An 18,321-nucleotide genomic window follows, 5' to 3' on the forward strand; every position below is an offset into this window, starting at 1 on the left:
TGTCTTAGTTTAGTATATTTCATATAAACACATTTACCGGAGACTAAGGAGTCACAGTGCTATAAACATGTAGTGGTATTTCACATTGGGTTACAAATACAATAAGATTAAATACATTCACCTACAGTAAAATATGTATTATGTTAATACACTATACAGTTTACAGCAAAAGTGGGTGGTGAAGTATCCAATGTCATTTAAAGAAATCATGAGTCAAAATGCACATAATATAATATATATAAATAATAATCATCAAAAAAATAATGTAATATAATATACCGTTTAGCTGATGCTTGTAAGCGACATTTTACATAATGGGTGGTCCTGGGAATTGAACAATACGTTTTGATAGTAAAGGCCCCCAAAATACTGTGCTGTTCTGTATGGCCATATTGAAGAAAAAAAACATTCTGAGTGACAATAAGAAAAGGTAAGTTAAGGTTCCAGGTCATGAACTGACTGGAGGAAAGGATTTCACCAAAGTGTTACTGGTATTTGAAAGTAGAATGCATGTGCCATGCATAAGCTTTTCTGGCAGGTCGATGGTAAAACAGTGCCATGCACGGCTCTGGTTCCTCCTCAGCTATTGTCTGTTGTTGAGCAGAGATACTGATGCTAGGATAGATAACATGTCTGGTTGGAATAGAGCACGTTTTTTATTTTTTTTATCACCTTTATTTAACCAGGTAGGCTAGTTGAGAACAAGTTCTCATTTACAACTGCGACCTGGCCAAGATAAAGCAAAGCAGTGTGAACAGACAACAACAGAGTTACACATGGAGTAAACAATAAACAAGTCAATAACACAGTAGAAAAAAGAAAAAACATACAGTACCAGTCAAGTTTGTACACACCTACTCATTCAAGGGTTTTCCTTTATTTTTCCTATTTTCTACATATATGAGTATATTATATAGAATAATAGTAATAGAATAATAATAGAATAACAGTGAAGACATCAAAACAATTAAATAACACATGGAATCATGCAGTGAAAAAGTGTATGCACGTGCGTGCTTACAGGATTACGTACCTGCATACAGAATGTGCATGCATATGATGTGCACGTGTTTGTCCTGTAAGACAGTGAGCAAATCCTCCTAGAAACAGACAGTTACCCACTTGTGTCCTGTGTCTCGTGTCCAGCCCAGCAAGGCACATGTGGCTCTGCTCCAGGTGTTTCACCAAAGTGTTCTTGGTAGAATGACAGGTCGCTGGCATGTCAGTCCAAGTGCCATGCCCAGCTCGGGTTCCTTCTCAACTATTGTCTCTTGTTGAGCAGAGATGCTGATGCTTGCGTAGATAATGTGTCTGGTTGGAACAGGGTAAATGTTGAGGCCGTCTGCTCTCTTTTCAGGTCCTTACTACTGAATAGTGTCTGTTCCAGGTGCGTAGGAGTCAAAATAAGAATATTGGAGGCGATGGTGACCTGCAAAACAAATGTGTTTATTTGAACATCATGGTGCCTAAAAAAATCATGCAAGAAAGTGCATAAATAAACTTTTCGGCCTCAGGCCATCTTCAGTCCATCCTCAGCATCCGGTTGGAACAGGGCACATGGCTCCAATATTCACTGCCAAACACACATTTATATATACAGTATATCAACTACATAGACCAGGAATAGATTTTGTCTATTTAAAGTACTTTTTGTATTGCACTCTGTTTTAAAAAAGAAACAGAAAGCAGACATGGATGTTAGATATTTCCTGCCATTTTGTCTGTAAGTGCCCCAAGTAAAATCCATAACCTCTGACCTATAGCGCCAGTTCTTATCTGCGAACATTGTGTGAAAGTTCATTGGAACAGCTTAGGGGAACAGCTTTCTAATTAAATGCTGGTCATTACTAATATCACATTCCCTAACCAGTATCTAACACAGTAACATTTGTAAAATATTGACATGAAATACATTCTAAATATGAATTAGTACCTGAAATTATTCAACACGGATGTAGCATCAGCTTGAGTCAATTGTAATGAATAAGCTGGTGAGTTCTATGGTCCCTTATAGGAATTCCTAGACATTACAAATCAAACTATGCACAAACAGACATCAATATAGCACACTGATCGTATTATCACATTCAGAAAAAAGTATAGCATAATTAGCATATTGCTTGCTGGTAAACATTACGATGCTGTATCATTATTTAGTTACTCAGTGGAGGCTGCTGAGGGGAGGACGGCAAATGGAATAGCATCAAATACCTGGAAAAGATGTTTGATGTATTGATACCATTCCATCTATTGCACTCCAGACATTTCCACTAGCCCATTCTCCCCAATTAAGGTGCCACCAACCTCCTGTGATGGCACGAAGACCCATTTAATTCTATCGCAGTCTCAGATAAAGACGTAAAAACACTATACGTCCTCCAAGATAAGTTACAGTGTCATCCAATTTGTATGATATTGTACAACCGGGTAAGACATATGATACTATATACTTCCTCCAAATCTTATGACATTGTACCACCAATATTAATTTCACAATGTAATGTACCATAAAGTAACATAACATACTAATTGGAGGAATACAAATTTACATTCCAAATGCCACGAATTGCACTGAGGCCATTTTGCATAGAGAGGAGCTCACAACTGCTGAATCACATTAATATCCACAATCCGTAGATGGCAGCTAAAAATCGATGCACGAAAGGTGATAGTGTGTGTTTTTTGTTGTTGCGGGGTTGTCAGATGAGTGAGCTTTAGGTTGCTAGTACTGTTGTGGGCAGAATCAGCATGGTTACATTGCACTTCTAAATTAAATGCCTAAAATGAAACTAAAGTGTATTATAGCATCAATGTCACTCCTATTACCTCTATGAGGTGCATGCATGCATATGTGCTTACACTGTAAAACCATGAAACATGTGACACGTTTATAACCTAAATGTCTGTATTTAAAACTTAAACAACAGACATTTAGATTTGCCAATAAGTGACATTTTAGAATGGAAGATTAAAAAGATAAAAATATAGATGTGTTAAATAGAAACAACTCGATTAATCATAATTTTACAAGCTTCTATGAAAAGCTATATAAATCAGAATTATACAACAGCAGGACTGATCTTACTGCCTTAGACTCAACAACCCTAAAGCAATTATCAGCAGATAACAAAATGATCACGAAAAACAACGAGTTAGGGATAGGCGGGACGCAAATGTCTCAACTGGCCAATTGCCAGGGAAAATGCAGAGCGCCAGATTCAAATAAAATACTATAAAATTCAAACTTTCATTAAATCACACATGTAAGATACTCAATTAAAGCTACACTCGTTGTGAATCCAGCCAACATGTCAGATTTTAAAAATTATCTGATGATAGCACCAGCAGTAAACAAAAGGGTTAACATATTTCAACCCTGCAAGCGCGACACAAAACACTGAAATAAAATATAAAACATGCATTACCTTTGACGAGCTTCATTTGTTGGCACTCCAATATGTTCCATAAACATCACAATTGGTCCTTTTGTTCGATTAATTCCGTCCATACAGTGGTGCAAAAAAGTATTTAGTCAGCCACCAATTGTGCAAGTTCTCCCACTTAAAAAGATGAGAGCGGCCTGTAATTTTCATCATAGGTACACTTCAACTATGACAGACAAAATGAGAGAAAAACATCCAGAAAATCACATTGTAGGATTTGTAATGATGCTTATCCCCTACAGTTGAAGTCTGTGGCCCACGGAACTGTAATTAGCATAATTTAAAAAATCCACATAAACATGTCTCAACTTAAACTCTTTTTTTGTTGTATGGGCTGCGTCTCAATCCACTGCATCTGTGGATGTCGCCCTTCCGCATCTCTGGTGAAAGGTGGCAGAGCTAGAGCGGTGTTTGTTATCGCAAAAATCGGTCTTCGGCCTACAAACTATTTTCAGTTTTGCTCTACCACCCCCACAAGCTTCACCTGTTTGAAATTTACTGCTCGACCATACAGATACTTGTATGTGTGTGGTACATAGATGGGGTAGTCATTAAAAAAATTGTAAACACCATTATTGCACACCGTCACGGCAGATTTCCTCCTCTTCCTCTGAAGAGGTGAAACAAGGATTGGACCAATATGCAGCGTGGTAGGTGTCCATGGTTTTTAATAAGAAAAACTAAACATGAACACAAATACAAAATAATAAAGTGAACTGGTAAGGAAACAGTCCCGTGTGGCACAAACACTGATACAGGAAACAATCACCCACCAAAATACCCAAAGACCATGGCTGCCTAAATATGGTTCCCAATCAGAGACAACGATAAACACCTGCCTCTGATTTGAGAACCAATCTAAACCATGACTTACATAAACACCTAGAATGAACACAACCCCATAAATCGACAAAAACCCCTAGACAGTACAAACCCCCTAGATGAGACAAAAACCATACACCACCCATGTCACACCCTGGCCTAATCAAAATAATAAAGAAAACAAAGATAACTAAGGCCAGGGCGTGACACACACAGTCCATAACACAGGGGTTGAATACGTATTGACTCAAGATACTTCAGGTTTTCATTTTTTATTCATCTGTACAAATTTTGAAAAAGTTATTTCATTTTGACATTATATGGTATTGTGTGTGTGTAGGCCATAAAATCTCTATTTAATCAATTTAAAATTCATGCTGTAACACAACAAAATGTGGAAAAAGTCAAGGGATGTGAATACTTTTTAGGGACTGTATATCACCTAAGTGTTCAGATTTTAAACATTAGTGTTTACTTTCCCATTGTCCTGTTTAGTGTGCATTTCGTCATTAGAAATTAACATGACTTTTATTCTTATGATCTTTAGGAATGTCTGTCACCTTACCTATATTTCAGCACAACTGGAAAGGACATTTGATTCAAGAAATATTTTCAATCGCATGGTGTTATTGCTACTCGACTGTGTTGCATTAATTTCTATGAACTCTCTGAGTGAAAAATATGTGGGAGGGGCCAAATTGTCATATTTCCCAGAATGCTTTGTAGGTGGATTTTTTTTAAATAGTTTTGTTTTAATATTTGTTTCCTCATTCACACTGATTGATGAATTTATCTTATAAATGTATCTAAAATAATCCAATCTGTGAGGGGTTGGACTTATCGCACCTATTACTTGTTACAGTTTAGATGATTTAGGTAGTTTTACCACAGCAGTCATCCCGAGTGCAGGTTGTTGGGGATAAAATATTTTAAGTCATGGATGTTCTCCCTCTGGCTGGATTCCAATAGGAATTACCAATAACTTCACAAACCACTATATTGTGACTTGCAGGTCGGATTTGGCCCATGATACAATATTTTCAGACCACGATGTTGAGAATAACTAGGCCATAACTAAAGGCCTTATGAAATGTATAATATGTGGTCATAGAGGGGTACTTTAAATGTAAACACAATCACTTAGGCAGTCACTTGGTGAAGGCTTCAGGAATGGAAGGAATTAAAAGCAACATCCACGTAAAAAAACACTGTCATAGGAGGGTATCTCTGAAACGTGTTTAAAAAGTTTAACAGTCAGCGAATAAACATGTTCTGGTGTTTACAATCTAAACGCTGTGACACGTTTTCATTGAAATTCTAAATGCCTTGACGCGTTTAAAGTTACACTATGCAGAAATCACTCCGTCATTTTCTGGTTGCTAAACCTGACAATTTGCCTAATTTCAGTTTGTGACAAAATAAGATAGTATAATGTATAGAATCATTGTACCATCTTAATCTTTGTGAAATATGGTTTCCATAACCAAAAATGTTTCAGCTGCTTGAAGCTGGTGTACAAAACTGAAAATAAAAATAAGAAATATACCGCTTCTTCGTTATATACAGTATATAACTCACATTTTTTGGGGGAAATTGGTCCGGTCCCCCAAAAGGTTACATATTGCCACTTTAAAAAGTGTTACTGAAAATGTTCAGTTATGTGTTCAGATCCTCAACACTTGGTTTTACAGTGTGTGTGCATGCATGTGCACACACGTTATGTTGTCCCAATAAGACAGCGAGCAAATCCTCCCAGAAACAGCCAGTCATCCCCCTCGTGTCCCGTGTCCAGCCCAGCGAGGCACATGTGGTTCTTCTCCAGGTGTTTGTTGACATCCACTCAGGTCCTGACAGAGCTGACCTTTACAGATGGAGTCTGGGGGGAGGGGTCCTGGCATCCCTTCAGACGCTCCCAAAGCCTGCACCCCTCAGATCCAACCCCCTATCACCACCCTCACTTTGAAGAGACACCTGGGACTGTCTCCCCCATCTAGTCATGACGGGGGAAATTAGAACCGGATGACAGGTGTGGAGTGATTGCACATGCAGCAGGAGGATTTTTATTAGGAGTCAGATAAACAGAGCCAGAGGTCCATGGCAGCCAGGGGAAACAAAACAACTTGGCTCAGTTAGGAAGGTACAAATGGGGAAGGTTGGTATTAGTAGATTATTAAATCAAATCAAAATCAAAATGTATTTGTCACATGCGCCAAATACCTTACCGTACCGTAGACCTTACTGTGAAATGCTTACTTACAAGCCCTTAACCAACAATGCAGTTCAAGAAATAGAGTTAAGAAAATATTTACTAAATAAACTAAAGTAATAAATAAAATAAAAAGTAACACAATAAAATAACAATAATGAGGCTATATACAGGGGATACCGAGTCAATAGGCGGGTGTACATGTCCTCTGTATCATCACAACTTTTGGTGATATTTCAACAAAGCTATTTTGTGGTAAATTGATGAAAACATTTGAAATTTTTAAAATATACAAGTAGGAAAGCCTCAAGATAAATAATCCACTTGTTTAGACAAACATTTTGATACTTTTTGAGTAAAGTTGGATGAGTGTGTTGAGGGCAACTAGCTCCTCCCCCACCTACTAGGGGGTATCTGTTACTCCTTTATGGTTAGCGCTAGTTTACGCTAAATTGCTAGCTAGGAACTTCATTAGTAGTAAATGCTAGCCAGCTAGCTAGTTAGCATAAACTGCTAGGACGGCTAGCTAGCAACCTTACTACCAGATCGTCTGAGGTAAAATACATAAAGATAACGTAACATAATTGCAGTTGTAAATGTTTCCACTAGTGACTGATAGCTTTACAGTTAATGTTACTTTATAGCCTTTTGGTTATTTTACACAGAATTTTATATCCTATAGCTCGATAGCTAGCTACATTTTTAAGAGAAAGCTTTTCAATTGGCATCTCTTCCCCTGTTTTAAATCACAGGAGGGGTCTGGATTAGATGTGAGCAGTGCAGGAGGTGGGTTCGTGAGTTGTGCTCCAATTTTACTGTGGATAGTTTTATTTGTGACGTGTACAAATGACAAATGTGCAATAGCAGAGCATAAGCGAGTTGCCACATCAATGTTACACTGAATTAATTGGTTAAGTTATTGTTATTAAATGTTATATTCCAATGAATACTTTTTTTGTATGAATTAAAAACAACTGTTGAAAACCTTTTGCTCCTGAATGTCATTTTAAAGACTGCTGATATTTAAAATATTGTATTATACAAATAATATTTAGTGCAATTGTACATAATGGATTGTACAGAAAAGAAACAAGAAAGAAATAACAAAGACAATTAATGTGCAGGTGAGTTTAAAAAAAGGGACTTTACAAAAAATAGCCAATTATTTCCCTTTATAGTGTATTTGCCTAAGCATGACCTTCATCCACATACCATTTTTTTCCCAACCCTTGCTTTTTTGTGTCAGTGTCAGCAATTAGAGGGGGTGCTAGTTACCCCTCTAGTACCCTATGCCTACAAATTAATCGAAGAGTAAATCTAGGCCGAGCCTGCTGCCTACCCATTACCAAACCCTTGTTTAACTTTATACATTGATTTATTGGTTCATACTTAATACTGTACTATCCCCCGTTTCTTCTGTAATTGATTTATGTGGGTGGTGAACTGGGTGGTTAAAATTGACCGATGTAAAAATATATCGAAACCGTCCAATTCACTTCTAGACAAGGCATGCAAAGATGTATTCCCTTTAGCCTACAGCCCACCGCCCACAGCCAGGTACAAAGCGCCACCTAGACGATGATTTTGTTGTATATGCCACGTGTTTTAAATATTTATTCACGTGCACAACCGACGAACTCAGCGCAACCCGGATCGCTCCGGCGGGCGGCTGGTGTGATGACCGACTCCGCCTCTTCTCCCAAAGTATAAATTGTACTCACGCAGCCGATAGAGTGTAAAACAAGAGACTGGAGAGGAGACCAGTACCAACGAAAATAAATAGGTCAATAATCTCAGACATGGGAGACCAGATGCGCTATGCCATCAGTGTCCGGATTATTGGAGTGATGCATAAAGAGGCATCTAAAATCAAGGTAAACCACAATATACATGAATAGTGTAATGTTTGTGTATTATTCCATTTGTGTGTATATAAAGTTATAAATGTTTCCATATCTGCATTCGTTGAATTTTTACATAATTATAAATGAATGTCATTTTTTTAAATTATACAGATGTTTATGACCTCTGTTCTGTGGTCTGATGAGAGTGAAGTCATTGTCTACAGATCATTATTGGATTTTAAGGAGTTTCACGTAAGTTTAAAACTTAACCTGTACATCAATAAAGAAAATAAAAAAGGATTGATTCATCTTTATCAGCGGATGTGTTGACAATTAGTCATTCAAAACCACTATCCCTGCTCTTTTTTCAACAGAGGCAATTGAAGAAGAGGTTTCCCCTTGAGAATCCTTTCCGCAAGAGAGACAGAGTGATTCCCAAATTCAGAGGTAAACCAACATCAAAAAAAGTCTCATCTTTGCCTCACAAGATACCCCCAAGCAATTTCAACTCTCCTTCATCACTCTCCTCTCACCTCCTCCTCGGGTTCATGTTGTTCTTCTTCCTATTTTTTAAATATTTTTTGTAACCTTTATTTAACTAGGCAAGTCAGATAAGGACAGATTGTTATTAACAATGAAGGCCTACCAAAAGGCAAAATGCCTCCTGTGGGGGGAGGGCTGGAATTAAAAATAAAATAAAAATATAGGAAAAACACACATGACAAGAGGGACAATACAACACTACATAAAGAGAGACCTAAGACAACAACATAGCAAGGCAGCAACACATGACAACACAAAATGGTAGCATCACAACATGACAACATGGTAGCAGCACAAAACATGGTGGAAACATTATTGGGCACAGACCACAGCAGAAAGGGCAAGAAGGTAGAGACAACAATACATCTTTCAAATCAGCCAAAACTGTCGTAAGAGTGGCCATGATTGAGTCTTTGAATGAAGAGTCCAACCTGAATGAAAAAGTGTAACCCTTCAATTAAAAAATATAGAAAACATTTTCCATTCTTTCTCTTCACTAAATATGGAAGACATTTTCCTTTCTTTCACTGCAAATACTGAGTGCGGAGCTGACCTTTTTCATTTTCCTCTTCTGTCTACCCCAGCCATAGCTATAAGGAGAAAGATCCAGAAGAAGGATCCTAGTTGGTCAATGCGTCGGATGAATTTACTGGAAAACTACTGTAGCGAGCTGCTCAGGTGTGACCCCGTGGTGAGCTGCAGTTCAGAGGTCACCCAGTTCTTCATGCCCAAAGACCACGACCTGCAGGCAGACTTCACCAAAAACAGGTAAACACTTTACAAACATCCCTCCTTTTAATGTGGGCGTTTCAGCCTATCAAGTCATTCTTCAGCCTTCTTATTTCACTACACTTATTACTAAAATCGTACTGAATGAGACCGTCTACTCTACTTACTAAATGACAACAACATTTTATGCACCTAGCACTCAGGCCGTCTCATGAAAAATACTTTCAAAGAGTTGCAACTTGCAAGGTTGCCTCTGTTCCTCTGTCTAAAGAAACACACAGCAGACAGAGATGGGCACAATTACTAAATACAATTACAAAATAGAATAAAGATGCATAAAAATAAATGACAAAATACTTAAAATACAGAAATACATTTGCAAGTTGCCTGCCGAACAGCAACAACATTCTCAGTAATGGTTACAAGTCACTCTGGATAATTGTCTGCTAAATGACCAAAATGGAAATGAACTGCAAAGCACACTGGGTATTATTATTAGCCTTGTTCCGGGGCGAAGCTCATTAGAATACTACTCGGCATGCTTTGCAATTGTTAATTTTTACATATACATTTATATTTAGTTTAGCAGACGCTCTTATCACACAATAGTGGCACCCGAATTCTGATATTATTGCAGGGTGAATGGGGGGCACAATTGTGAACTGCAACAACGAAAAGTATAGAAAAGTATTTTGTATTTTGAAAATACAAATTACAGCTTTCGAAAGTATCTTGCTACAAAATACATTGGAATGTTCAGCCCAGTGTAATACAAATTACATAATACTCAGAAGTAATTGAAATACATATTTAAAATACAGGTAACATAAATACTGCCCATCTCTGCCAGCAGGTAAAAATGTTAACAATGTCTGGTTGTCTCCTCTCCAGTGTCATGATCCTACCATCGGGGGATGGGCTGGAGGACATGAGCGGGCAGCGTCTGAGCCTGGGCAACGTGACACACCCTTTTGTGAGCCAGTCTTACTGCTGTGTGGGGCCCTACAACACCAAGGACACTAAGAACAGGCCCTTTAAAGTGGCCTTGGATGAGAGGCTGGATGTGCTCATCAAAGACCCAGCAGGTTAGAGTCCTCTTTGATTTAGTTTACAATTTTAACATAGGTTAGCCCACATTTAATTTCTCCCTCCACTGTTAACCTTGGATAGGCTCCACTTTCAAGCTTTGTGTGGAGAATCATGGAAATCAAGACTAGTCTAATTAAGATACATTTATGGGATAATAGATACTTGCATCCTCCATCATTGTAAATAAGAATTTGTTCTTAAATGGCTTGCCTAGTTAAATAAAGGTTAAGTCAAAAATAAAATAAAGAAATATCATCGCATATACTGTCTCTGTTTATGTGTGTTCATTCAGGCTGGTGGCTGGTGGAGAACGAGGACAAACAGTTGGCCTGGTTCCCTGCTCCTTACTTAGAGATGTGTGAGGCAGAGAAGGATGGAGATGAATTGGATGGAATTCCCTTGGGGGGTAAGATACTTTTTCATCTATATTGATACACATCCTGTTCACAGACCAAACTAAATCACAGTAGATGTTGTGAAAGTTTGTTTACTATACTAAGCCTACGATGTATTACAGTTGGCTTATGGATAAAACCATTCCAGACATTCAGTTTTGTGGTTAGAAAATTCCACAGCCAGCCAGACACTAGGGGAAATGCTAGTTAGCTGCTAATGTGGCTATCAAACAGAACTACAAATGACATTATGATCTGGATGAGACTGTCGAGGCAAAGGTAAGAATCTCTGGATTAACTATCAAATGTTAACTAAATGTACAGTACACTGAACAAAAATATAAATGCAACATACCATAATTTCAAAGATTTTACTGAGTTACAGTTCATATGAGGAAATCAGTAAATTGAAATAAATCAATTTGGCACAAATCTATGGATTGCACATGACTGTGAATACAGATATGCATCTGATGGTCACAGATACAGTACCTTAAGAAAAATGGGCCTCAAAATGGGCCTCAGGATCGCATCACAGTATTTCTGTGTATTTAAATTGCCAATCGCTAAAATGCAATTGTGTTTGTTGTCCGTAGCTTATGCCTAACCCCACCACCAACATGGGGCACTCTGTTCACAACGAAGACATCAGCAAACCGCTCGCCCACATACCTCATTGCACACACGGTTTGTGGTTGTGAGGCCGGTTGGACGTACTGCCAAATTCTCTAAAATGACGTTGAAGGTGGCTTATGGTAGAGAAATAACCATGAAATTCTCTGGCAACATTTGACATTTACATTTTAGTCATTTAGCAGACGCTCTCATCCAGAGCGATTTACAGTAATGAGTGCATACATTTACATGTAATCTGTTACTCCCCAACCCTGGTAATGATCATGCAGTATAGTAAGCTTCTTGATATGCCACACCTGTCAGGTGGATGGATTATTTTGGCAAGGATCTAAACAAATTTGTGCACAATTTGAGTGAGATAATATTTTTGTGCGTACGGAAAATGTACCTGTTAGCAAAGGTGTCAGCAAGAGATGACATACAGGAGCTTTCAGGGATTTGTTGTTTAGCATCATGTCTACTTTGATGATAATTCGAATTTTAGAATCTGAGCGTAAATAGTGCCGAATATATTGATAAAAGTCACCTTGTCCGAGAGAGATTTGCATGCTTATCAAAATGTCATGCCAGGGCAAGTCTACACAAAACACAGGCCTTATTTTAAATGTTTCTAAAATCCCCTATGGGGAAAAATGAATGGTGGAAAAACAATTGGAACTATTTCCCTGTTTGACTGCTGTGTTTTATGGGTATTAATGACTCCACTGTGAGGCTCTATACGATTGCATGTATTTAAGTATATATTTCTTGTTGTGGGGCCAGTAACATTTATAATCTAAAACAATTCTACTTAAAAAAAACTTTTTAATCTATTTTTCATTTTACATATTTATATTTAGCTCACATAATATAATGTAAAAGTATGCATTAACGTGACTGTAATAGAATACAGTTGGCAAAACGAATGTAGACATGAGTAAATGCATTTCTATAGTTTACAAAATATGCAGGCACGGTGACTCCAACACAGCGCCTCCTGTCAGACATGTATTGTATATAAATCATGGAGAATGACAGACTGACGTTGCATTCCAGATTACAAGATTGCATTACAAGACATTCTGTCATGGTTTTGAGATTCCTCAAGATCCAATATCAATAAATGCCCCGAAGGCTTGCTGTAGATGATGTAGAAAGGAATCTTTGTTGTTTTAACCTGCTTCCTGGTTTGTCCCTCAGGAACTCTCTACTGCGCTGTGAGGAGTTACTCCACTAAGAAGCATGACGAGGTGCCTGTTCCTATTGGCTCTGTGGTCGAGGTGCTGAGGAAATCCGACGACGGATGGTGGCTCATCAGGTCTGTTAACTTGTAGCCTGACTATCTGTCTGCCTGTCTGCCTCTCAGAATGCTACACAGACAAAGCAACCAACACTGTGTTTCATTGTCGGGTCTGTAATACAAGACAATGCAGACAATGTACAACCTCTCATTGTCTTAGCTGAGATAGTGTGGCAGCAGGTATGTGGGAGGAACTGTTGAATGCATTGTCGCTACAAACGTGATTATGGCCACCAAAAGTTAATACCTGAAATAAAATGACATAAATCAGGGAATCCTGTGGTTTTCTTACAGAGGTATTTGGTAACTAATAACAGTAAGGAGAGTAGGGATAACATAACACTTGTTGGTGGATCCCTTTGACAAATGACGATTGATGGTGACGAACGGCGCCACTTTCAACGTTCTGACATGAGGGTCATGACCAGAAGATGTCCTCTAATCAAAAACAAACTCTTTGAACCCTGAGTGACAACTCTTTTCCCCTCCAGGTATAAAGGCAGAACGGGCTACTCTCCCTCCATGTACCTGCAGCCTTACAACAACCCACGTGCTGGCCTCCACAACCTGCAGAGAAAGCTGCACAGCTCCTCTCTCAATCTGGCAACCCACATGGACAGCTCTACTCTCAACTTGGCATCCAGCAGAGACAGCCAATATGGCAACTGTTACCCACCCACACTGTATGAGGAGACAGGGCTGCAGCAGCACACATCAACCCAGACCAGGGATGATCCGTACCGGGCCTCCTGTCTCCAGAAGACCCGCTCTCTGGAGCTCCTGTCTGAGACCCGTCCCGACATGGCCGTCCATCCATCCCAAAGAGAGAGAGAAGACCTTGAGTTAAATCCGGATTCAGCAATCCGCAAGAGCAGCATCAGCTGGACCAAGTCCTCCTACTCTGACATCAGCTCGTCAGGCCGGAATGTCAGGACGTCTTCTTCCAGCTGCAGTGAGGAGGAGCCCCAGAGCCCCCCAAACAGCCCCAGGTCTTCACCCCAGCTTAGGGAGAACAACAATGGCTGCAGCATCCCAGAAAAGAGTCTGTCATCCAGCCCTATCTCCAGGTCTGAGACTGGGTCCTGTAAGATGCCCACCACTGCACCCAGGGTTCCCCCTCGACCCAGAGCCCAGGAGATCCTGACCCGGTGTACCACCATGACCCGCAAGGCTGCCTTGGCCTCCAGAGGGAGGCTGTTCTCCTTGCAGGACCCCGTCCAGACCCACTAGAAAGGCTGGGAGCGGTGGCGGGGGACCTGGGAGATGGGGTTATGGGGAACCGTGGGTGGTGGAGAGTGGGGTTTTTGGGGTTACATTATTCTCTCCAGGTTGACTTTACATGAAGCGCAGTACTTTGAGTATGGCTTGCAATACTAGGGTTACATTTGCATAAAAATGCCTATTCTGTATGTTACGTTAACCATAATTCCATCCAACCATTTTTATACAAATAAAGTACCTGTTGAACAAAAAAATCACTACAGGACTGATGGAAACGGTATAATCATTAGTAAACTTTCTAAATCTTGACAGAACAAAATACATAAAGCAGGGGAATACATTTTTGTCTGTGAAATACACTCCATGACCAAAAGTATGTGAACAACTGCTTGTCGAATATCTCCTTCCAAAATCATGGTCATTAATATGGAGTTGGTCCCCCCTCTGTTTCTTTACCAGCCTCCACTCTTCTGGGAAGACTTTCCACTACATGTTGTAGCAGTACTTCCATTCAGCCACAAGAGCATTAGTGAGGTCGGGCACTGATGTTGGGCGATTAGGCCTGGCTCACAGTCGGCGTTCCAATTCATCCCAAAGGTGCTAGATGGGTTTGAGGTCAGGGCTCTGTGCAGGCCAGTCAAGTTCTTCCACACTGATTCCGACAAACCATTTCTGTATGGACCTCGCTTTGTGCACAGGGGTATTGTCATGCTGAAACAGTAAAGTGCCTTCCCAAAACTGTTGCCAAACAATTGGATGCACAGAATCGCCTAGAATGTCATTGTTATGTTGTAGTGTTCAGTTTTCCCTTCACTTAATCTAAAAACAGCCCCAGACCATTATTCCTCATCCACCAAACTTTACAGTTGGCACTATTGGGGCAGGAAGTGTTCTCCTGACATCCACCAAACCCAGATAAGTCCATCGGACTGACAAATGTTGAATCGTGACTCATTACTCCAGAGAACACATTACCACTGCTCCAGAGTCCAATGGAGGCGAGTTAAACCACTCCAGCCGATGCTTGGTGATCTTAGGCTTGTGTGCGGCTGCTCGTCCATGGAAAACCATTTTAGTTATTGTGCTAATGTTGCTTCCAGAGGCAGTTTGTAACTCAGTGAGTGTTGCAATCAACTGAGGACAGATGATTTTTACGCGCTTCAGCACTTGGCAGTTCCGTGCTGTGAGCTTGTGTGGCCTACCACCTCGCGGTTGAGCCATTGTTGCTCCTTGACGTTTAGACTTCACAATAACAGAACTTACATTTGACCGGGGCAGTTCTACCATGGCAGAAATCTGACAAACTGACTTGTTGGAAAGGTGGCATTCTATGACTTCCACGTTGAAAGTCACTGAGCTCTTCGGTAAGGCCATTCTACTGACAGTATTTGTCTATGGAGATTGCATGGCGGCGTGCTCGATTTTATACACCTGTCAGCAACGGGTGTGGCTGAAATAGCCAAATCCACTCATTTGAAGGGGTGTCCACATACTTTTGTATATATAGCGTAGATCATGCACCAAATGCAGTGGAAATGCTTTAATGTGCGTTTGAGGAATAATCCTCATGTGGCAGTAAACTTTCAGTCACGTGATGTTATGTTGTGTAGTCCTCCCACTACGACTTGGAAAAGCACACAGTTTATTAGTCTACAGATTCAATTAGTAATGATGAACCTCACAGGGTGGTGAAAGTGCATGGTGATGATGAGCTTGATACTCCTTAAAATATCCTAATTTTATGCTGGTGACATGTTGATCGGGGCTTGGCTGTCAATTGACAAATAAATATGATCTTGCGTTTATCCATAATCAGATTTAAAAGATGGGATGGAAACACATTGTACTTATTTATTTTATTAGTTAACTGAAAAATTATATGACAAAGTGATTTTTATGTGCACTACGTAATTACGCACAGCTTTTCACTTTCATGAAGCCAGTCTTTCGACAAATTGATGGAACTTTAAAATGTGTAGACAACTTTCTGATGTTATTTATAATTGATAAACTATTGCTATTTAATTATACTTATTTAAATTAGCATGAAATGCCCACAGGTTATAAAGGAAGAAATGAATTGGCTACTCGTCTTAACCTTTTAAAGCCACACTCCTTCATTTGTGCATACCCTTAAAGAGTAGGCCCCATACAAAAAAAACATCATTTGACATGCAAATAATACTTATTTTACTAGTCACTACTACTACTCCTATTACTACACGGTAACAGCTGAAACAAGCACACAAATGTTCACAAAAATGTCCCATTTCTATTTTGAGAACATTATATTCTGATATTTTCAATGCACCTTTCCTGTCTGATTTTAATATGAAGGAATGAGACATGGTTGTCTCTGAAAGATACGGGATGACACAGAATTAAATTTAATATGTGTGTATGATATAATTTGTATCTACTTTGCTTTATTATTGTAGAATGATTTTCATTATGATGTTGAAATTGCGCATTTGTTTCTCGAGGGGCATTTTCAAGGGGGTTCAGTTTCAATGTATTATTGAAATGCATGGAAATGCTCTCGTTCTACCCCTTTAGAGTTGATCAATGACTGGTTTGTTTGTTGTAGCCTACATATCATTCTTCTATTGGTGTCTGAAGTCACTGTTATTCCATACTGGAATTTACTGTAAGTATTTATCATTACTGTCTATATGCCTTATATGCAATCAACATTATCCTATAAACTTAATTCAATGTATTTGTCTTCTCTCTTTCCAAGTCTTATTTTTTTTACAGTGGTCATGTTTCATATCTTCCAGCTGTATAGTAATTATGTATTGTATTTTACAGTATTGTATTGTACTTATGTATTGTAGTGGTCCTGTACATGGCTCAGTTCAAAAGAGCATGGCGCTAGCAACACCAGAGTTGTGGGTTCGATTCCCACTGCGGTCACATACCAAAATGTGTTCACTGTCACTTTTGATAAAAGTGTCTGCTACGTAATGGTATATATTACGGTATTACAGTACCATGTTGCCCCCCACCCATCAAACAGGCCCCAGCAACTTCATTTTGGACACATGTTTACTTTATAGGGGATGCATTTCTTTCTTGTTGTGGACTTCCTGGATAATTGGCGTATTGGTATTGTATTACTGCGCTATAGGAGCTTTTTGCTGCACCTGTACGAGACCAATAAACTTTGATTTGATTTGTTACATGTTTTGATTTGTTACAAAAAATATCAGTTTTTTTTTCAACTTAATGAAAAGTCAAATCATAGTCGTAATCGTCATAGTAGTACATTCAAGTATATACAATTGAAGTCCGAAGTTTACATACAGTTAGGTTGGAGTCATTAAAACTAGTTTTTCAACCACTCCATAAATGTCTTGTTAACAAACTATAGTTTTGGTAAGTCGGTTAGGACTACTTTGTGCATGACAAGTCATTTTTCCAACAATTGTTTACAGACAGATTATTTCACTATAATTGACTATCACAATTCAAGTGGGTCAGAAGATTACATACACTAAGCTGACTGTGCCTTTAAACAGCTTGGAAAATTTCAGAAAATGATGTCATGGCTTTAGAAGCTTCTGATAGGCTAATTGACATAAATCAATTGGAGGTGTACCTGTGGATGTATTTCCAGGCCTACCTTCAAACTCAGTGCCTCTTTGCTTGACATCATGGGAAAATCAAAAGATGTCAGCCAAGACCTCAGAAGAATTGTAGACCTCCACAAGTCTGGTTCATCCTTGGGAGCAATTTCCAAACGCCTGAAGGTACCACGCTCATCTGTACAAACAATGGTACGCAGTTATAAACACCATGGGATCACGCAGCCGTCATACCGCTCAGGAAGGAGACGCGTTCTGTCTCCTACAGATGAACATACTTTGGTTCGAAAAACTCAAATCAATCCCAGAACAACAGCAAAGGACCTTGTGAAGATGCTGGAGGAAGCAGTTACAAAGTATCTATATCCACAGTAAAACAAGTCCTGTATCGACATAACCTGAAAGGATGCTCAGCAAAGAAGAAACCACTGCTTCAAAACCGCCATAAAAAAGCCAGACTACGGTTTGCAACTGCACATTGGGACAAATATCGTAACTTTTTGGAGAAATGTCCTCTGGTCTGATGA

General features: G+C 39.2%; 1 protein-coding gene across 1 annotated transcript; it reads left to right on the forward strand.

Moving 5' to 3' along the window:
• The first annotated feature begins 8,222 nt into the window (after positions 1-8,222).
• On the forward strand, positions 8,223-16,170 carry noxo1b (NADPH oxidase organizer 1b). Its single transcript, XM_064950482.1, has 8 exons — positions 8,223-8,345; positions 8,487-8,567; positions 8,690-8,762; positions 9,443-9,626; positions 10,479-10,672; positions 10,969-11,082; positions 12,887-13,004; positions 13,478-16,170. The coding sequence occupies exons 1-8, from the start codon at positions 8,271-8,273 to the stop codon at positions 14,214-14,216; spliced, it is 1,578 nt and encodes a 525-aa protein (XP_064806554.1). The 5' UTR covers positions 8,223-8,270; the 3' UTR covers positions 14,217-16,170.
• Positions 16,171-18,321: the final 2,151 nt, after the last annotated feature.

The sequence above is a fragment of the Oncorhynchus masou genome, chromosome 31, assembly GCF_036934945.1.
Source record: "Oncorhynchus masou masou isolate Uvic2021 chromosome 31, UVic_Omas_1.1, whole genome shotgun sequence".
Classification (NCBI taxonomy): Eukaryota; Metazoa; Chordata; class Actinopteri; order Salmoniformes; family Salmonidae; genus Oncorhynchus; species Oncorhynchus masou.